At 36.2% G+C, this 18,931-nt stretch overlaps 1 protein-coding gene across 3 annotated transcripts in view; it reads right to left on the bottom strand.

Moving 5' to 3' along the window:
* The window catches only part of ncoa1 (nuclear receptor coactivator 1), a 106,841-nt gene that overhangs the window by 48,081 nt on the left and 39,829 nt on the right, over positions 1–18,931 (bottom strand). For all 3 annotated transcript variants that reach the window (XM_056480566.1, XM_056480568.1, XM_056480567.1), the window contains 2 exons: positions 13,227–13,332; positions 2,611–2,777 (listed from right to left, as the gene is read on the bottom strand). In XM_056480566.1, coding sequence (XP_056336541.1) covers positions 2,611–2,777; positions 13,227–13,324 — 265 coding nt within the window. In that variant the 5' untranslated portion in view covers positions 13,325–13,332. The remainder of the gene's footprint in view (positions 1–2,610; positions 2,778–13,226; positions 13,333–18,931) is intronic.

Genomic DNA, 18,931 nt, shown 5'->3' with positions numbered 1-18,931 from the left:
CAGTGGAAGTGCAAGCCTCACATGGGTGACCCATACCGAATCATGTTGTACTCTCCAAAACTGTACCTTAGCACAGAAATAAGGCAATTCCTTGGAAGTGGCCAGCAACCCATCTTCACAACTGTCTCAGATTACAATAACTATTCAAATACTCAAATAAACCACACAAATGAGCAATCAAACTGGTTTGTTTTAGCTGAAGCAAGCATGTCAATTGGGAACACAATCTAAAACTGAAATCATTTGAAAATTATTTGATCGTTTTAAAATCATTTGACACAGGAACAAGTGTACAATATACACTCACCAGCCACTTTATTAGGTACACCATACTAGTACCGGGTTGGACTCCTTTTTGCCTTCAGAATTGCCTTAATTCTTTGTGGCGTTCAGCAACGAACTGGAAATATTCCTCAGAGATTTTGGTCGATATTGAAATGATAGCATCACAACCAGTCTGGCCATTCTCCTCTGACCTCTGACATGTATTTTCTCTTTTTCGGACCATTCTCTGTAAACCCTAGAGATAGTTTTGTGTGAAAATCCCAGTAGATCAGCAGCTTCTGAAATACTCAGACCAGCTCATCTGGCACCAAGAACCATGCCACATTCAAAGTGACTTAAATCACCGTATTTCCCCATTTTGACACTCGGTTTGAACTGCAACAGATCGTATTGACCATGGCTGTTTCTCAATATGCGTTCTTCAGTGGTCTTGCGTCCTCGTGTTCTCGTGTAACATCATCATCAGCTGCCAAAGTTCAGTTCCAATACTCAAGACCGCAAGAACAGAAGACGCGTGAAACTTCCCGGATGTGTTCTTGATATCGAGGACGCACCGATGCAGACTTGAACACCGAACTCCCTCTAGAAATTACAGAAGTCATAGCGACTGGAGGTGGGAAGCACAGCATTTTATTTAGATTTATTATTAAACTTCAGAGACAGAACTTGTTTGCCTCAGGAGTTTCCCTAAATGAAACGGTGAAAGTAAACATGACCATCTAAATAAAGAAATTAAAAAAACATTAAGGGTGTTTGTTTGCTGGAAATTGTATTAAAATCTGTTTTGTTTATATTGTGCAACGTATATTTATAATGTTTTTATGCAGAGTATATATTTTGAAAAGGTGAAAACAATAAATCGCTGTATGAATGCTTTAATGTTTAAATAATTTTCCATTAAAAACCGCGTGAAGGTCATGTGACCATCAGGAAGAATGCAGCACCTTATTCCTCACAGGATGCGTTCTCTGTTCTCGCAGTCTCCAGAGTTCGTTCTTGCAAGGACACCTGGCAAGACCAGTCTCCACAAGAACGCAAGTCTGTTCTCTGCGTTCTTGGAATTGAGAAACAGCCCACGTCTACATGCCTAAATGCATTGAGTTGCTGCCATGTGATTGGCTGCCTAGAAATTTGCGTTAACAAGCAGTTGGACAGGTGTACCTAATAAAGTGGCTGGTGAGTATAGTAGACACTTTTGAAAGCCAACACAGTGAATGCTTTGGATGAAACAGTGGATGATGATGAAAGTGATTGTGCTAATATAACGCCTATCTTTAATTTAGTCCTTTGACTCGCTGCATGCTTTATGGCATTGATAAAGGCATGCCTAAAAATTATATGTACCAAGTGAACTCAACAATCTTAAGCAACCAGTCTTACAAAGCCAAAATACTTCACTGCAGATCTGCCTTTAAACATAACACAGACATCCCGCTTTGATAAAAACCAAGATCAACCAGCCATAGATACTAAATATCTGCCTTAAAGGTATAGTTCAGCCAAAAATTCTTATCATATATTCACACTTATGTCATTACAAACCTGTACTATGTCTTCTTCCTTTAAAAAAAAAAAAAGACATATTATATGATATATGTGATATGATATATGATATTATAAATGATATGGTATATGATATGATATATGATAAATATGATATACGATATGAATAGGATACATGATTTTATATGATATGATATATTATATGATATATATGATTTGATGATATGATATATGGTATGTAATATGACATGATATGAAATTAAGAGATTTCATTCATCATATATCATATAATATATATCATAATATATGTCATGTAATATATCATATCATGTATATCACATCATATCATATCTCATATAATGGACTTCATCAATGATAGTGCTTTGGACATAATGCATGTCTTCTTCATTTTATGGCTCTGTCCAAGAGATATGTCCAGTTTTTAAAACAAACCAAAAAGGTACACAAAAATATCTCAGTAAAAGCCTGCACAACTGATTTAGAGGCTACTAAAAAGGAAGCAAATAGAAAGCAATGCAGTTTTCTCCACCGTGATTTACAACTCCAACAACCAGAGTTAAACCTTTTATTGTTGTGTCAAATTTCAATTTATCTTTTAATGTGACAGAAGGAACACAATCAGGGTAGGTATGTCAACAAACAAACCTTCATTAATGCTATATGCACTAAAATCAGCTAGTAAATTGAACGGTCAAATCATGTGAAGTGTCAATTTTCTGTCTGTACTGTGAAGTGAATAGAAATAGTTGTACGCAGCCTACACACAGTACCAAAGGAAAAGCCCAGACATTGGCTACTCACCCTGCTCGCGCCGTTTGATCTGCTGGATCTGGTCCACGGTGCTTTTTAAGATGTGGCATTTGTCCGGCTTCACGTTCAAGCTGGCAATGTCGCTCATGTTGGCCGACAGCAACTCAGCCAGTTCATCAATGTAGCGGCACTCCAGCTCCCGCCGCCGCTTCTCCACACTGCCAAAAAAGAACACAAACAAGAGATTTTTACATTTGTTTGTGTACTCAGAAAATCATGATACTTCACAATAAAATTTTATCTAATTTTGAAACATTTTAGAAATATTTACATATTGAAATGTGTGGGTAAAATATAAAAATAAAAAAATGTAATAGAGCATATTACATATATTAATTTAATTTCAAATCTTTATACAACTATGTAATAAGCCAGTATGTTTTATCCAATTGTGCATTTTTAAATCATTCAAAATAAGCAAAAAAAATTGTAAAATCATCACTAATTTTATATATTTTAATAAGTTTTGTTTTTAATAATTTTGTTTCATATACATATACAGTTGAAGTCAGAACTATTAGCCCCCTTTGAATTTTTTTATTTTTTTTTACTATTTCCCAAATTATGTTTAACAGAGCAAAGAAATTTTCACGGTATGTCTTATAATATTTTTTCTTCAGGAGAAAGTCTTATTTGTTTCATTTCGTCTACAATAAAAGCAGTTTTAAATTTTTTAAACACCATTTAAGGTAATATTATTAGCCCCTTTCAGCAATATATTTTTTCTATAGTCTACAGAACAAACCATCATTATACAATAACCTGCCTAACCTGCCCAAATTAACCTAGTTAGGCCTTTAAATGTCACTTTAAGCTGTATAGAAGTGTCTTGAATAATATTTAGTCAAATATTATTTACTGTCATCATGGCAAAGATAAAATAAATCAGTTATTAGAAATGAGTTGAAAAAAAAATCTTCTCTCCGTTAAACAGAAATTGGGGAAAAAATAAACAGGGGGGCTAATAATTTCAACTTCAACTGTATATGAATGTGTACATACATACATACATAAATGCGTACATACATGCGTACATCCGTTAATACATACTAGGGCTGCATAATATATCGTTTCAGCATCGCTATCACAATGTGTGGATCTGCTATAGTCAAATCGCAGGTAAGGATGCAACGATTAAACGATTTCCCTTTTAACTGTGCTTTAATTCATCGTGGTTAATTAATTGTAAAGGCTTCTCAACACCGCGTTTCTGCACGGTACAAAAATACTGCAACTAAAGGTTATGCTAACTGTGCACTAGGCTTTTGCCGGTATTCGGTAATGCGATAAATCACGGTAATGAATATGCACGATATTGTTATCGCGGGCACTTCAAAATACCGTGAAAAATAATAGATCCGAATTTATATTCTTAGAACGCGCCTTAGCTTATTTTCCATCAACCGCTTGAAGAAACACTGCGTATATGCTGCGCAGAACTGATGCGCACTCTGATGTAAACAATCCCCACATGTAGAAGCCTTGTGGGCACGCAGTGCGCGCTGCCGCTGCCACCGCACTATAATCCTCACACGATGGGGCGGACTTGCCATCTGTCAGACCGGGCACTTTCCCGGTGGGCCGACGTAATTTTTGGGCCGGGCTGATCATCGTCTTATGATTTGATCGGCCCATAAAAGGCTTAGCAGCCTATCGTTTTTTTCTGCCTTATTGATTGACGCTGCTGTGATCTGTGACTCTCTGAAAGTAGATGCTTTTTTTCCCGGACAGACAGACCTGGCCGGTCCATGTGACACTCTGCAGCCCATTGGCTCTTTTCGGTATTGACATTGGGCTGGCCCAATCACAAACTCCTATTTTGGACTCCGTGTGAGCGTGCGTCGTCTGTGTGTATTTGTCAAAATAGTCGAGAGTCAGAGAGAAGAAACGCAAGGGAGGCGCAGAGAAATCGCGGGAAATACACCGGCGTTTCATTTAGCGATTCTGAAAAGTTCTCTGTTCATTCTAGTACACGGCTAAAAATGCAAATCACGTGACCACACACTCTCTGCCCAGAGCTGAAGCCACTAGTTCAGCGGGTAAGCATAAACCCCAGGTGAGAGTATAGTGCATGTCAGACAGTTCATCTGCTGGATGATCTCATCTCACTATAGTTGTTAAACGTGATATTGAATTCATCTTGTTGTCTTTATCTAACAATTCTTATGTCTTTTGAATCACTTGTTCTCAGTTAACTGTTTTGGCTGAGTGCAAAGATAAGCTAATATATTAATTTATGTAACCACATACACTGATTCTGCACATTGACTGATTGCTAACCTTTATCGTTTAAATTTAATGTACGTTATACTGTTATAATGGCCATTATTGGTTATTAAAACTGATATTCTGCAAAAGAGACAGTGTAAATCAAATATCAAAATGAAACAAATATGACTTATATTATGTTTTCATTGTTTAGATAGTGAAACAGCAAGCAGGATGAGGTGAAAGGTTAAAATGTAACACTGTTCCCTTTGAAGATTTACCCATGCATTAGCAGGCAGTTTTTGTTATGTTTATTATTGAATATAGGCTGAGTGAATAGTGTATTGAATAAGCTAAATTGACTGTAGTGTATGAGTGTGTGTGAATGAGTGTGTATGGGTGATTTCCAATATTGGGTTGTGGCTGGAAAGGCATCTGCTGCATAAAACATGCTGGAATAGTTGGCAGTTCATTCCACGATTGCTGATCGAAGACGGTTTCCCTTTGCACATTCACTTTCATATAATTGCTCAAGTTTACTTGTATATTGTGTATTGTTTTATTTATATTTATTTGTATTTAAATGTTTGAAGTACTTTTAGTTAATTAAAAAGTTATTAAAGTTACTAAGTTGACGAAACTGAAGTTTTTTGTGTTTTTTTACCTGTTTCTCTAGTAAAATTACAATATCGTGATAATACCGTATACCGTGATAAAAGCTCAATCAATTAATCGCAGCATGAAAATGTGATACCGGCACATGCCTACTGTGCACTAGTTTAAAGTTCTGTGCTTGTACACCGAGGCTAATTCCCAGAAACACATGACTAACTATGGCTGAGATAATTAACTAAGAGCCATTCACGCATCGCGTATTTTCAACGGAGGCGCACGGCTTGTGTGCGCATATTGGGAGCAACACACGCGCGGCAAGCAGCACGACACACTCATGCACCCTTTCCAAATGTACCTAGTTGAAAGAATGTTGCGATCACACCGTGAGTCATGTGAACTGAGAGCTGGACTAATCAGCCTCATACTTTGTATGGAGACATTTCTACTTCAAAGAGAAAAAAAATACAAAATAAAAATACCAAACAATTTTGTGATATAGTTGATCAAAAGTGCCTTTCAGACAGAGGTTCAGCAGACTTTGACTACATTTGTTCTCTTTAAAAGGGAGATTCTTAGCTAATAGGTAACTTAAATTTACATTAGACAAATACAAATTTTATTTATTTATTCTTATTTTTATTTATTTATTCATTCATTCATTCGTTGTTTTGTCATTTATTTTCAGTGTAAAATTATTTCTTGTGTTTAAATGCCAAAAACTTTTTTCACTTATTTTTAAGTCCAAACAGAAATGGACTATTATTTGTTATTTATTATTATTTTAGCTGCATTATTTAGTTACTGATCAGCAATGAATGACACTTTAAAATACAAGGAGTGTTCATGTGATTTTCTAAACTAACAGTGTTTGAAATTAATAAATGCATAATAATCGTGACACCATAATTATTCCTCAGTCTATAATTATACAACCAAAATTTATAATCATTGCATCCTTAATCGCAGGATCTGCAACCAACTACCACAGTTCAGAACATGCGAGTTGAGGGTTCACCGCAAAATGTAATGCTAATAGAGTGAAAGATTTTTAATTTGAAGCTTTTTAAGACCTGTGACTGTGTGATTTCAAGCTAATTTAAACAAAGTTATAAAGTTTCAAGCTTTAATGTAGGTACATTTTTTTGAAGATTAACATTTAATTATGTATACAATAAAGAATTTGATGTTATTTTACAAATGATTATGAAATTTCTCTACCTAAATACTGTTAGACTACACAGAAGACCATAAAACCTGGTTTATTTAATTTCTATCTGTTCAATTAAATTCATCCATGCTTGAAATTTGTTTATTTGAATTTCATACAAATACTGCCCTACAAAATAATTAATATCAATCTAAAACAGTGCGTTCTATTCACATACAGTTATAAGTCATCTTGTGAAATTATATTCATGTTGCAGACCAACAAAATATCGCGATGTCAGTTTTGTTAAATATAGTGCAGCCCTAAAACATACATATAGCAGATATTAAGCTGGAATATATGTTAACAATAATTCTTCAATAAAATAAGTTGCCTTGTAGCTGCGATACAACTTTAAAGGTGCAAAAGGGTACATCAAAAATAAAAAAAATCAAAGTGATATAAAAAGAATTAAACAACATTTTTACATTGTTTATAAACTAAAAATTGTCCATTAATGAATGAATAATTTTTGTATCTTTTTGCAACTTAAAAAAAAAAAACATACAATTTTTCAGATGTAGATTTTTCATGAATTTAAAATGAAACAACTGAAATGTAAGTTTTAGCAACATCTTTAGACTTTTTATACCAGTGTATGTGCTCTGTGTCTGCTCTGCATACATATTTACATTTGGATTATAGAAAAGTTGCTTTCATATTGCTAATATCTGATCTCAGCTTTCTCAACAACCATTTTCTCACTTTTTTTGTGTGTTTTTTGTTATGTGAATGTAATGGAGGCCAGCTAACAAAGAGCTATGCTGGTAAACCTCACTCCTCTGACCTCAAAAGGTGCTCTAGCTACAGATGCTTGAGGCCATGGTCTTTCGCCTCCTTGTTAGAGCAACAGACTACCATAAAAAGAATCAGTGGTTCAATCCCAGCTCAGACTGGGTTGAGTGCAGTAGGACCGGTGGGTGACACGTGGGGGCTTGTCCGGGATGGGAGTGAGGTTTAGGGGTGAGTTTAACGGAGGTCAGCTAGCGAAGTGCAGGCAAACCTCACTCCTCTAACCTCAAAAGTTGCTCTAGCGACAAACACTAGAGGCCATGGTCTTTAGCCTCCTTGTTAGTGCCACTGACTCCCATGCAAAGAATTGCTGGTTTGATCCCAGCTCATTGCGGGTTGGGTGCAGTTGGAACGGTAGGTTACACAAACATCACTGTCAGCAGCGTAAATGGTGTCTGGATGTTTGCTAAAACTACACCGCTGCTTCTGTACATCAACAGTTCTTTCTACCCCTGTGATAAATCTATCACAGCCTTTCAAAATACAAAATAAAGTCTACTTTTAACCATATCATTTTTCCAAGGTATATTCTCCATGAATTTAAAATGAAACAACATAAGCTGAAATATATTAAAATACTCAAATTATTTATTCATTCTTTCTCAAAATCTCAGTTACCTGGGAGGGGAAAATAAATGAATAATGGGTAAACAATGCATTACTATGTACCTGGTTCATAACCAACAACGACAAAAAAAATCATCATCTTCTTCTTAGCAAAATTAATTACTTCAATCCTTAAACTTAAAGAGACTAACAATCAGCTCTCCTTTTCTCTGTTGGCACATGAACAACCAACCACACAGAAAAAAAGAACAAAAGAAAACAAAGAAAAAACCCAGCATGCTGCTGCTCTGTTATGATGTTTTTAAGACAAAGCCTTGAAGTGGTAAAGTTTGGCACAGAGGCTGAGTGGGCCATTCTACAAGGACTAGTGGCCTGAATAATTCATGACCCACAGAAAGCACTATGATCCCAAACAGCTCCTGAAGCCAGTGTATTTAGCTCACTACCACCTGACAGAGGCAAAGGATTCTGGGAAAAGAAGAAAGAGGAATGCTGGGTGAGCGGAGACACTATAGGTGCATACGGGGACAAACTGTGGGTGGCCCGCTACCAGAGCAAGGCTAAAACACACACTTTTATACGGACGTATCATTGTCGAGCTAATAAGGGTCGGGGCAGCGTACAGTCCTTGAACTAGCAGGCATTCCTCAAAGGCTTATTCCGCACATGGGTTATCAAGCTGAGAAGAGATGCAGAAAGGCTGAATAGGGGTGAGCAAGACAGATGGTCAGGGGCTATGGTGAAGTAATGCTAGATATCAATGGAATGCAAAGGCTTCAGATGCGAGTCCATTTATCATGCAATCAAAATAAAAGATTGGAGATGGCGAGGTGAATAAGTGCTCTGATTGCAGGTGTGAACTGTGTTGAGGACACAGAATAAGGGAGTTTCAGTGTTTGTTCTTCAACAGTGGCTGCTCAATTGGATAAAGCGTACAGAAAAGAGCGTGAGATTGTGTTAATGGTTGCGGGACGTGTGAGGATAGATGAATGCTGTTCTCTTCAAATGTTTATTTAAAGAATGCTGAATAAAAATGTATCAAGGTTTAACAAAAATATCAATCTGCTTTTTAAAAAAATGTAAATTTACTCACTATTTAGTCACCCTGAAGCGGTTCCAAACTTTTTTGTTAAAGGCAAAACTAGTTATTTTGAAAAATGTTTAAAACCTGTAACCACTGAAGTCCATGGAGGGAAAAACAAATAGTATAGATGTAAATGGTTACAGGTTTGCAACATATAAAATTTTTTTAAAAAAAAAGGCAAAATCACACTGAAGCAAAGAAACAAAGTGAAGGGTGAGTAAATGATAGGGCTGCACGATATTTGAAAATCTGACATTGCGATGATTTTTTCTCTGCAATTTATATTGCAATATGAATACAATTACACCAGATGACGTAACTCTATTTGGAAAGTCATTCATTCAGATTGACCTGGATGATTTTGTAGAGGAGTGAATTAGGGCTGGGCGATATGGCAAAAATTCTCCACAAACAAACATTATGGCTGTGTTTGTGTTTTTCTCATATTGTAGGTCAACAGAAGTGTGTAACAAAACAACTGAATTTACAGACATCACGTAAAAAGTAAAGAAACAACCTGGATGACAACACAAATTTTATCCCAGCATTATTATTGTTGCTGTTGTTGCGAATGTTGACATGTTTTTTCAGCCCTAATCAGACAATGACGGAAATACTCATTGTAATATTCAAGCCTTCCTTCCTCCTCCAGAATGTGTGTGAGAGAGTGTGTGCAGTGTAGGCATGGGACGATAACTGTTTTCAAGGTTTACCGTGGTTTGGAAAAGTCAAGGTTTTAAAACCGCCAACATTTTCTGCTATACCGTTTCTAAGGCATGTGTAGGATTTTTTTTTAATTTTATATTTTACTTATTTTCATTTTATTTATTTTATTTTTTTTTAGGATAACAGTATGTCCAGCAGAAAAGATCTCCAAAAATTCTGTTTCAAATGTGTTTTTGAAACAAATGAAAAGAGCAAAAGTCATTTGAATGATTTAGCCTGACATGTTTTACCGTTCCAACATATTTTTAATGTTTCTCAAAATAAAATATTTTATGTTCAAACGGTAAAAAAGTAGTTTTTAACCCAGACATTTAAAAAGAATATATTTTAGAGCATTAATCACAATACCGTGAAACCATTAAACCGTGATATTATTATCCAAGGTTATCATATCGTCAGAATCTTATACGAGCCCATGCATAGTGCAATGTCCAATGGCTGCTGTGCGTGTGTGAGGATGGAGGAAAGTGCTTATCTGTTTGAGGTTGTGCTTCTCCTGTGTGAGCAAGTGCATGTACATATGAATGACTAGCAAGAGTGAGCGCATGTTACCATGTGTGTGTGTGGGAGAAGACAGCAGAAAAAGTAGGTCAGTGCCTTGCCAAGGTTGTGCGCAGGCGCGCTCATACACAGGTCAGGGCGCTGCGTGGGGTTGCTGTAGAAACAGGCAGTTATATCAGCCCCACCAAGGCCCTATGGAAGAGGATCACCCGGCCAGACAGACCAGTTCTCCTCCAATCAACCCTGACACAAGGAAACCTTCAAGAAAATGTGCTGGTGTGCTACACTACATCAAAAAACAACCCAGCATTTAGCATATATCAGGCTGTTGTTTGTAGGAACTGGGGTTTGAGTCCAGTCATGATCATGTTCCCTATCCTACTGTCATTTTCAATACTACCAAATGCTATTTAAATGGAATTTAATGAAATTGCAGTGTAAAAAGTCTTTCAAAAGTTGCTCTCTCAAACATTTTTTCTCCTCAAAATATTTAATAAAACTAATAGCTTGAAAAACTATTTAGGACTACTGGGATCTACTAGGATAGACTAGTAACATTTAAAATATTTTAGTAAGCGCTTAAAAAATTAATAACTTATTTTTTAATTACATAATAAAATAAAATAAGCATCCAAACTCTGACCATTATTCTAACATTTCAATTAATTTATTTTAAAAATATGCTTTAGTATTTGATAAACTCATTTTAAGTTTTAAAACTTAAAGTCAGCCTTTTCTTACTTCCCTAACACCCTTAATAGACAAAAATAATATTATGTTATTGTTAGCAAACACCTCCTAAAATAGCAAGACTGAACACTGAATATGTTGGTTTCACATGATGCCATTTATGATGCGTGAAATTCAGATGGTGGTCAGGAAGTGCTTCTTCTACACAGGAATCGCTATCAGAACTTCAAAATGCTTGTTTTATGTTGTTTATAATGGTTTAAATCGGCCAAAATAAGAAATGCTGAACAGCTTTTATAGACTTCCAAAAGTTTTTGTTTATAAGTAGAGAAAGTTCAAGAAACTGGCTGAAAAACGGAAGGCGGCATGTAATAAACATTTTTCAATACATCCATGTGTACAAACTTCTTTGAATGTGATAATTCGTTTGACAGACCCAATAAAGATAATATACAGGTCTAGCTATGTGTATAAATGTTAACGTGTTATATAAAAATGAGATATAAACACCACCATACTTATACAAATCCAGGAGAATATATATAACGTACCCTGCCATGTAATCGCTGCAATGAAATCTCCGTCTTGTTTTGCTATAATCCAAGTCATTACTGACGTTTCGGCAGAATAAACAACGATAACGTGAACATCGAGATGTGCAGAAGTGGTGAATTTTTGCTGATGGTAAGTTTATTAAGTTCATTCCACCTTACAAAAATAAATAATAATATAATGTAGACTATGCGTCCATGCTTTTGTATGCTTTCATGTGTTATTTCGTGATGTCTGGAAGATATCCGATTGCAGCAAACCATTTAAGTTCAAAAACTAATTCTATTGAGTAATGTGAACTTAATCCATTTGAGTAAACAAAGGAATTTGAGCACAGTAAAACCCAATAAATGAAGAGAACTCAAACCAACTGAGTACTGTAAAAACCAATAAGTTAAGGCAACTCAAACCGTTTGAGGAAACCGATTGCTACAAACCATTTGAGTTAAAAAAAAATAATCTATATGAGTACTGTGAACTTACTCCATTTAAGTTGAAGTAACGAGGTATTTAATTAACTCATTACCTTCAACACTGAGTTCAAAACTCTTTTCCAATAAGTAGAATTAACTTTCAGTAAAATTTGAGTTAACTACACTCATTTCATTTGATAAAGTTGACTGTTGGGTTTAACAGTAATTATCAATAGTATGCTTTCAAACACTATAGTATTTACTATAGTACTTTACATTGTTCATAGCTTATACATCTACCGCCTCGATGACAGGAGAATTATATTTTAGTTTAGCAGAAAATTCGGCCCTCTTCATGATATAAGGATCATGCCCAACATATGTGCTTATTTTCTATTTATATCTCCTTTGAAATATGGTTTAAATCGCAAAAACACAGATTTTCCTATGTCTACCAGAACCATGTGATTAAAAACAACCAATAAGAACACTGAATAAATATTTGTTTTATATTCAAAGGGACAAAAAAAATTGTAGTTCACCCAAAATTGAAAATGAAAAAAATAAATAAATACAAATTACCTCATCATTTACTCCCCCTATTGTGGTTTCAAACCGTTATGAGTTTCATTAACATCTCTTACCCACAAAAGATACGTTGAAGAATGATGTTTGCTGGTACCCATTTACTTCCAAAGAAGAAGAAAAAAAATACCATGAAAGTCCAGCATTTTTCTAAATATCTTAATTTATGTTCAGCAGAAGAAAGAAACTCTGATAAGTTTTGAACAAGGGTGAGAAAAAAGCTTAAGTGATCTATCCCTTTTAATAATTGACAAACTAACTAACAGATTAATTTAAATAAATGCTTAAGTGTATAAAATGTTGTATACATTTTAATATATTAAAATATATTTTACATTTGCAAGACTTTTAAAGATACAATATTAAAAGAATGTATTCATGTGTATGAATGTATGTATGTATGTATGTATGTATGTATGTATGTATGTATGTATGTATGTATGTATGTATGTATATGTTTATGGTTAAAACAAAGCCCTTCTCCTCCTATTCAATACATATTCTTTTTCCTCTGACACACTTTGCCTGCATTGTCAGCAGCCTGCTTGCATGCCACATTGTATTACATAAAAGACAAACTTGCCACGATCTTATAAAATACTCAGTAATCTGAAACGCTCTGAACTGGAAAGGAACTGAAAAGAGGAAAGATGATCTTATACTTCACCTGGGACCAGAGGTATCACATGGAGAGCCCTTCCTCTTCCGTGACTCTAAGATGTTGGGGTCGAGTGCACTCTCCCCTGCAGCACTCATTTTGAGCATTTGCACACCTGAAAAACAAGTCAGACGCATGTCAGCCTACAGAGTCAAGAATGACGAAACTACTCTACTAAAGCAGGACATTTTCGTTAAGACATTCACTGGCGTAAACGAGTCAGTATTGGTAGTTGCATTGACTGATACCCATGTGTTGTTGTTGTACATAAGTGATACCACAGTGTAATACAACAACAAAATGATGGCGGAAATAGGACCCCAGGCGCCACTTTAGACTAGCAAAACCAGCATCTCTTCAAGTTAGACCAGTTCTCAAATAGCTCCATTTTTTACTGTAAACACTGTGACAGGCAACATATCTCAAGCAGATTGAGCATGAGAGTCAGATGACTCCATAACAGGCCTGGTCTGAGGTGACGGCTCATTCCCGCTAGCAATACACATAATCAATGGCTCCTTGCAGGGGAATCATAAATCTGCTGCGAAAGGGTTACTAACTGAAAGCCTTCTTGGATATGTGGTGCTGTCAACCAAGTGCTACTGTCTCTGGGAACTGCTAGAAGGGGCAACCAATAAAATTCCATAGGCATGGCATGGATAATGCAATCGTATAACCAATATTATGTGATGATTGTGAAAGACAAGCAACAATTGTCAGTGCATTCAAGATTTGGTGCAACTCTAACTTTTGGATAGTTTTGAAAAGCATTGCAAAGTCTCCTTGTTAAACATTATATACATTTAACAATCTTAGTAACCATTTCTGATTCTCTGAATGGCTTAGCACCAAAGTGTTTAAGTGAGATCCTGGTGTATTACAGCCCCTTATGTCCACTAGGCTCAACTAATCCTGGACAACTGATTATTCCTAGAATATCAAAACTGATTGTAGGCAGTAGATCCTTTTCATATCAGGTGACAGCCTTCCTAATACAGTTAGGGAGGCAGACACACTCTGCTACTGCAAGGACATGTGTCTTTAGCCTACATTTATACTGAAATTTACATAAAACACAAAAAGCATAAATTTAAAATCCAAAGCTGTAAGGCAGGGTGCCCAAACTCAGTCCTGGAGGGCCGGTGTCCTGTAGAGTTTAGCTCCAACACCAGCAAGACACACCTGAACCAGCTAATCAAGCTCTTACTAGGTATATACTAGGACAATGGTCCCCAACCTTTTTATCATCGTGGATTAGGGTTGGGCGATGTCGACCAATTTGGCATCGTGTGATACCTAAAGTAAAACATCGCGATGGACGATGGCATTGTCATCATAGGCAGCAGTGAATTAATTATTTATGAATAATTAATTAAATCATAACGAATTCATTATTTGTAGCTTACCGTTTCAATTACCTGACCCACATGGTCTTTGTTTTACTCATAACCAAATCATAAATACATAAAAGTTACATTGGAAATAAGGAACTTGTGCAAACTCTAGAAAAGATGTGATATGCGAACAGCCCTTAAAAGGTCGTTATCATTTGTGATTTCCAGCAGTTGATTTTCTTGCACAGACCTGGTGGATTCACCTAATTTTTTGTTGACAAATAGGTTGCAGACCTATTCCTTGGCAATTCACGGATCCTTCGCTAGGCCTTTTCTCCTTAGCAAAGAAACTTTCCAAAGACGTCTGTTTCTTACTCAATTTGCTGCTTGTGGGTTAAATTTGGGGGCTCAAGTGACCGAGATGTAAGCAAGAGAATAGTCATTTTGCAAAATTAAAGATTTTTCCACAAAAAAAAGATCGTTCAGACTCAGATGATAAATAAAACTGAAATAATTGATTTCATGTGCACCCCCGTACCAATTGATCCATGGACTCCATGGACCAATCCGCAGCTCAGTGGTTGAGGACCACTGTAATAGAATATTTCTAGCAGGTGTGTATAAGCAAGTTGGAGCTTAACTCTGCAGGACACCGGCCCTCCAGAACCATGTTTGGGCAACTCTGCTCTAAAGCATTGTTGCACTGCATTAATCAGGGCAACTGGGGACACTTCCCAAAAAGACAGCAATTTGAACGGCATCTACGATCATATTGGTCTGTCAGTTTATTCCTATCCTAAAGGCCACATAATCTTGGATTCGGCCCGTATCCAGAGAAGATGGTTATTGTTGTCCTCAATGAGTCAAGAGAGCATGACAGATTCCTGCAAAGACCCCAGTGAGAGATGAGTCCCTGTACTGATCCAGTTGGCTAGTCTGAACATCAACCTGGTGGCATACTTGGCTCTACACCTTCTCCATTACAGATGCTCATCATTCTCCAAGCCACCTGACATCTAGACTGGAACTGGACTCATTACATTTGGCCAGAGGAGAATTTGTTATGCAGCTGAGCCTGGTTTTTCCCAAGGTTTGTTCTCCATTTCTGTCAAATGATGGAGTTCTTGCCATTGTCGTTTCTTACTTGCTTGGTTAGAGCTGGCTAAGCTTAACTTCTGTAGAACTGCTTTTCAATGGATCACTAAACACTGACATTTGTAAGAAAACGCACAGAATCAGCTTTAATTTAACTAGAACGACACCAGCATTCCACTCTCCTGATTGTTTGATATGGTGGAATGTGAAATAATGTTCTATAATATAATCTGAAATATTGTTATGGCTTTTTATTTATCTATGTTCAGTTGCTTTGGCACATTCTACATTGTAAAAAATGCTACAGAAAAAAAAGATGAATTGAATAGGTTGCTCTATTGGCTCATCAATGGTATATAATAAAAAAAATACAATAAACGGTAATATTGTAAAACACGTACACCTGCATATATGCCTTCCACTTGTTAAGGGTCCAAACTGTTGTAAACTGTTGTAATTCCTACAGCTTTCACCTGATTTGGATGTAAATACCCTCAAATTAAAGCAGACCGTCTGCAGTTAAAGCACACCTTGTTTGTTTAATTTGAAATCTATTGTGTTGGTGTATAAAGCCAAAAATGTTTGAATTGTGTCAATGCCCAAATATTTATGGACCTAACTGTATATATATGGTCAAGACTATTCGTGGAAGTTTAAACCCAGCATCAGAAAGAGGAAGACAGGTGATTTAAGTGACTTGAACATGGTTGATGGTGGTGAAAACTGCTGAAATACTGTGATTTTCATGAACAATAATGTCTAGAGTCTGAAATAAAATAGAATAGTCTGAAAAAGAGAAAATACGCAGTAAGCAAAAGCTCTGTGAGCGAAGATGATTTCTGATGCCAGAGGTCAGAAGAGAATGGTCAGACTGGTTAAAGCTGATAGAAAATAAGCGGCTATTGCAACCAAGGTCAATAGAAGAGCATCTCTCATAAGTTAAACCTTGAGGTCCACTTCGGGGGTCACTCCTGTCAACTTCATTTACAGTTTGCATAGGCTGGTCAAAATAGGACAAAAGAAGAATGAAAAAATAATTGAAAAAATATTGCATGGTCTGATGAATCTCGATTTCTATTGCAGTATTTGGTCAAGAATGAAAACATGGATTCATCCAGTCTTGTATCAATGGTTCAAACTTGTACTTCTTAGCTAATTTTTGGGCCCTTTAGTATCAAATGAGCATCACTTAAACACCATAATCTGCCTGAGTAATGTTGAAGACCATGCTCATTGCTTTATGACCACTGTAGCTCCCTGGTTCAATAAAAGATGGACTCTTTCACTGGTGTTTTCCCATGATTTATTTTCAGTGCAGCTTTCACTTCACCGATGCAGTCATTGAACACCAACCCCGAATGTCTTACACAAAACACCGAACACAGTAAGAGCTTTGAACACAAAAAGAAAATGAAACCAAATATATGCAAACATGAAAGTCGTATACAAACAAACAGACATTACATAAATTTAATGCAAACAAACATATTAAACATGAAGTGTCAGTACATTGTTCTCCAATCAAACCAGAAGCTAAAGCTTTAGACCGTAGCAGACCGCACAGCTGGGATGCCGCATGTGCGATCTTTCTGTGTATCCGTTTATATCCGTAGTGGTAATTAATTCAAAATAAAAGACTTCCGCTTTTACACTGAACACTTCCGTAACATAAATACCGTAAGTATCAAATATAAATATAATAAAGAAGAGATAGAGGAAAAAAATATCTAAAATAATCATTATAAACATATTGTAGAAAAATAGACACAACAACATCCCATATCAAAGTCATTAATAACCACTGTGTGCCACAAAACACCCCAAATGGCTTCCACAGTCACCAGATGTCAAACCAATAAAGCACCTTTGGGATGTAGTGGAACAAGAGATTTGCTGTGTGATGAAATAGTGTCAGATTGGTCCAAAATATCTGAGAATTGTTTCCAGCATCTATGCCACAAATAATTAAGGCAGTTCTGAAGCCAGCAGGGTGTCCAACCCTGTACTAATGAGGCTGGGACAAATGTAAATAAGAAAATGGTAGGAAATCACGACTTCCAATTGTCTATGTCCTGTTTAGATGTTCCCAACAAGCATCAGTTGCAGAATGTAACCATAGAAACAGGACACATTCAAGCAGCACATAAGTGAACCCTAAAGCATACCCAGCATTTTTATAGCGATTTAAACATACAATTGTACAACAAATGACTGAGGGTATTCAGAAACAACCCAATGCTCAATTGTGCACCAAAAACAATTTACAGTACTTATATCAACAATATAACAGCTTTAGTATAGAATGTCAGCCTGTATTCCCGGTAATAAGACTTAAGTGAAAATAAAAAGCAAGGTCACTGTACTGCAATACACAGGATGAATATGGCTGGCTGTGGCTAAACAAACTTCAACAGCAACCCAACATTGGATAGATTTATTCAATCAAGGCCCGTTTCCACTGATTGGTACGGTACGGGTCATCTTTATCAGGCTTGCATTTCTATCGCCAAAAGGGTATAAGGCTATTGCCAATGGTACTGTTTTGGTGGGTATGGTGTACGACAGAAAGTTTCAGTCGACGTCATTCTTGCTCGAGGAAATGTCAAAGTTAAGCTGTATGGGTCATTCACATATCATATGAGAAGCACTTCTCATAAAACAGATGCTTTATTCACATAAATACTTGTGTATAAATGCTCATTACTAACATATCTATGAAAATTATTTGATTATAGCTGCAGATCAATGATAGCCTACTATAACGCCTGCAATTATATAAAATAAATAAATAAATGCAACATTTATGAATACATACAGCCCCTGACAGTCTCTGATATGTTACCAATTACAGAAAAAAACTACACACAGCATACATTTAGTCCTTATTTGGGTTTAAAAACAACACGCAACATAGACTACAGTCAGTGCAAACCTCTCATCTCTATCTTTAATCTCCACCAGCACGTGTAACCTCATGTTAGCAAGTAATTCCATCATTCAGAGTTCAAAATAGTCCAAAAGGTGATGATAATAGTTAAACATGGCAGTTTATTCATGTTTTAGGTTGCAGAAAAAAATCATTCACTCCTTTGTTTTTTTCAGCTTCTCCTTTTTTTCCCACACTTCACTCTTGCATTTGTCCGTTTCTGAAAAGATCGAATGCCGGAAGCACTTCTATAATCACACACATGTTATCATCATCAGCTCAGGTTAATTTTTTGAAATCTAGATATGTGGCGAGCAATCGCAAGCTCTCTGGAGAAAGTGAAACCGCTCGTGTTTTAG

This window comes from Danio aesculapii, chromosome 20 (assembly GCF_903798145.1).
Source record: "Danio aesculapii chromosome 20, fDanAes4.1, whole genome shotgun sequence".
Classification (NCBI taxonomy): Eukaryota; Metazoa; Chordata; class Actinopteri; order Cypriniformes; family Danionidae; genus Danio; species Danio aesculapii.
This window is presented reverse-complemented; position numbering and strand designations above follow the sequence as displayed.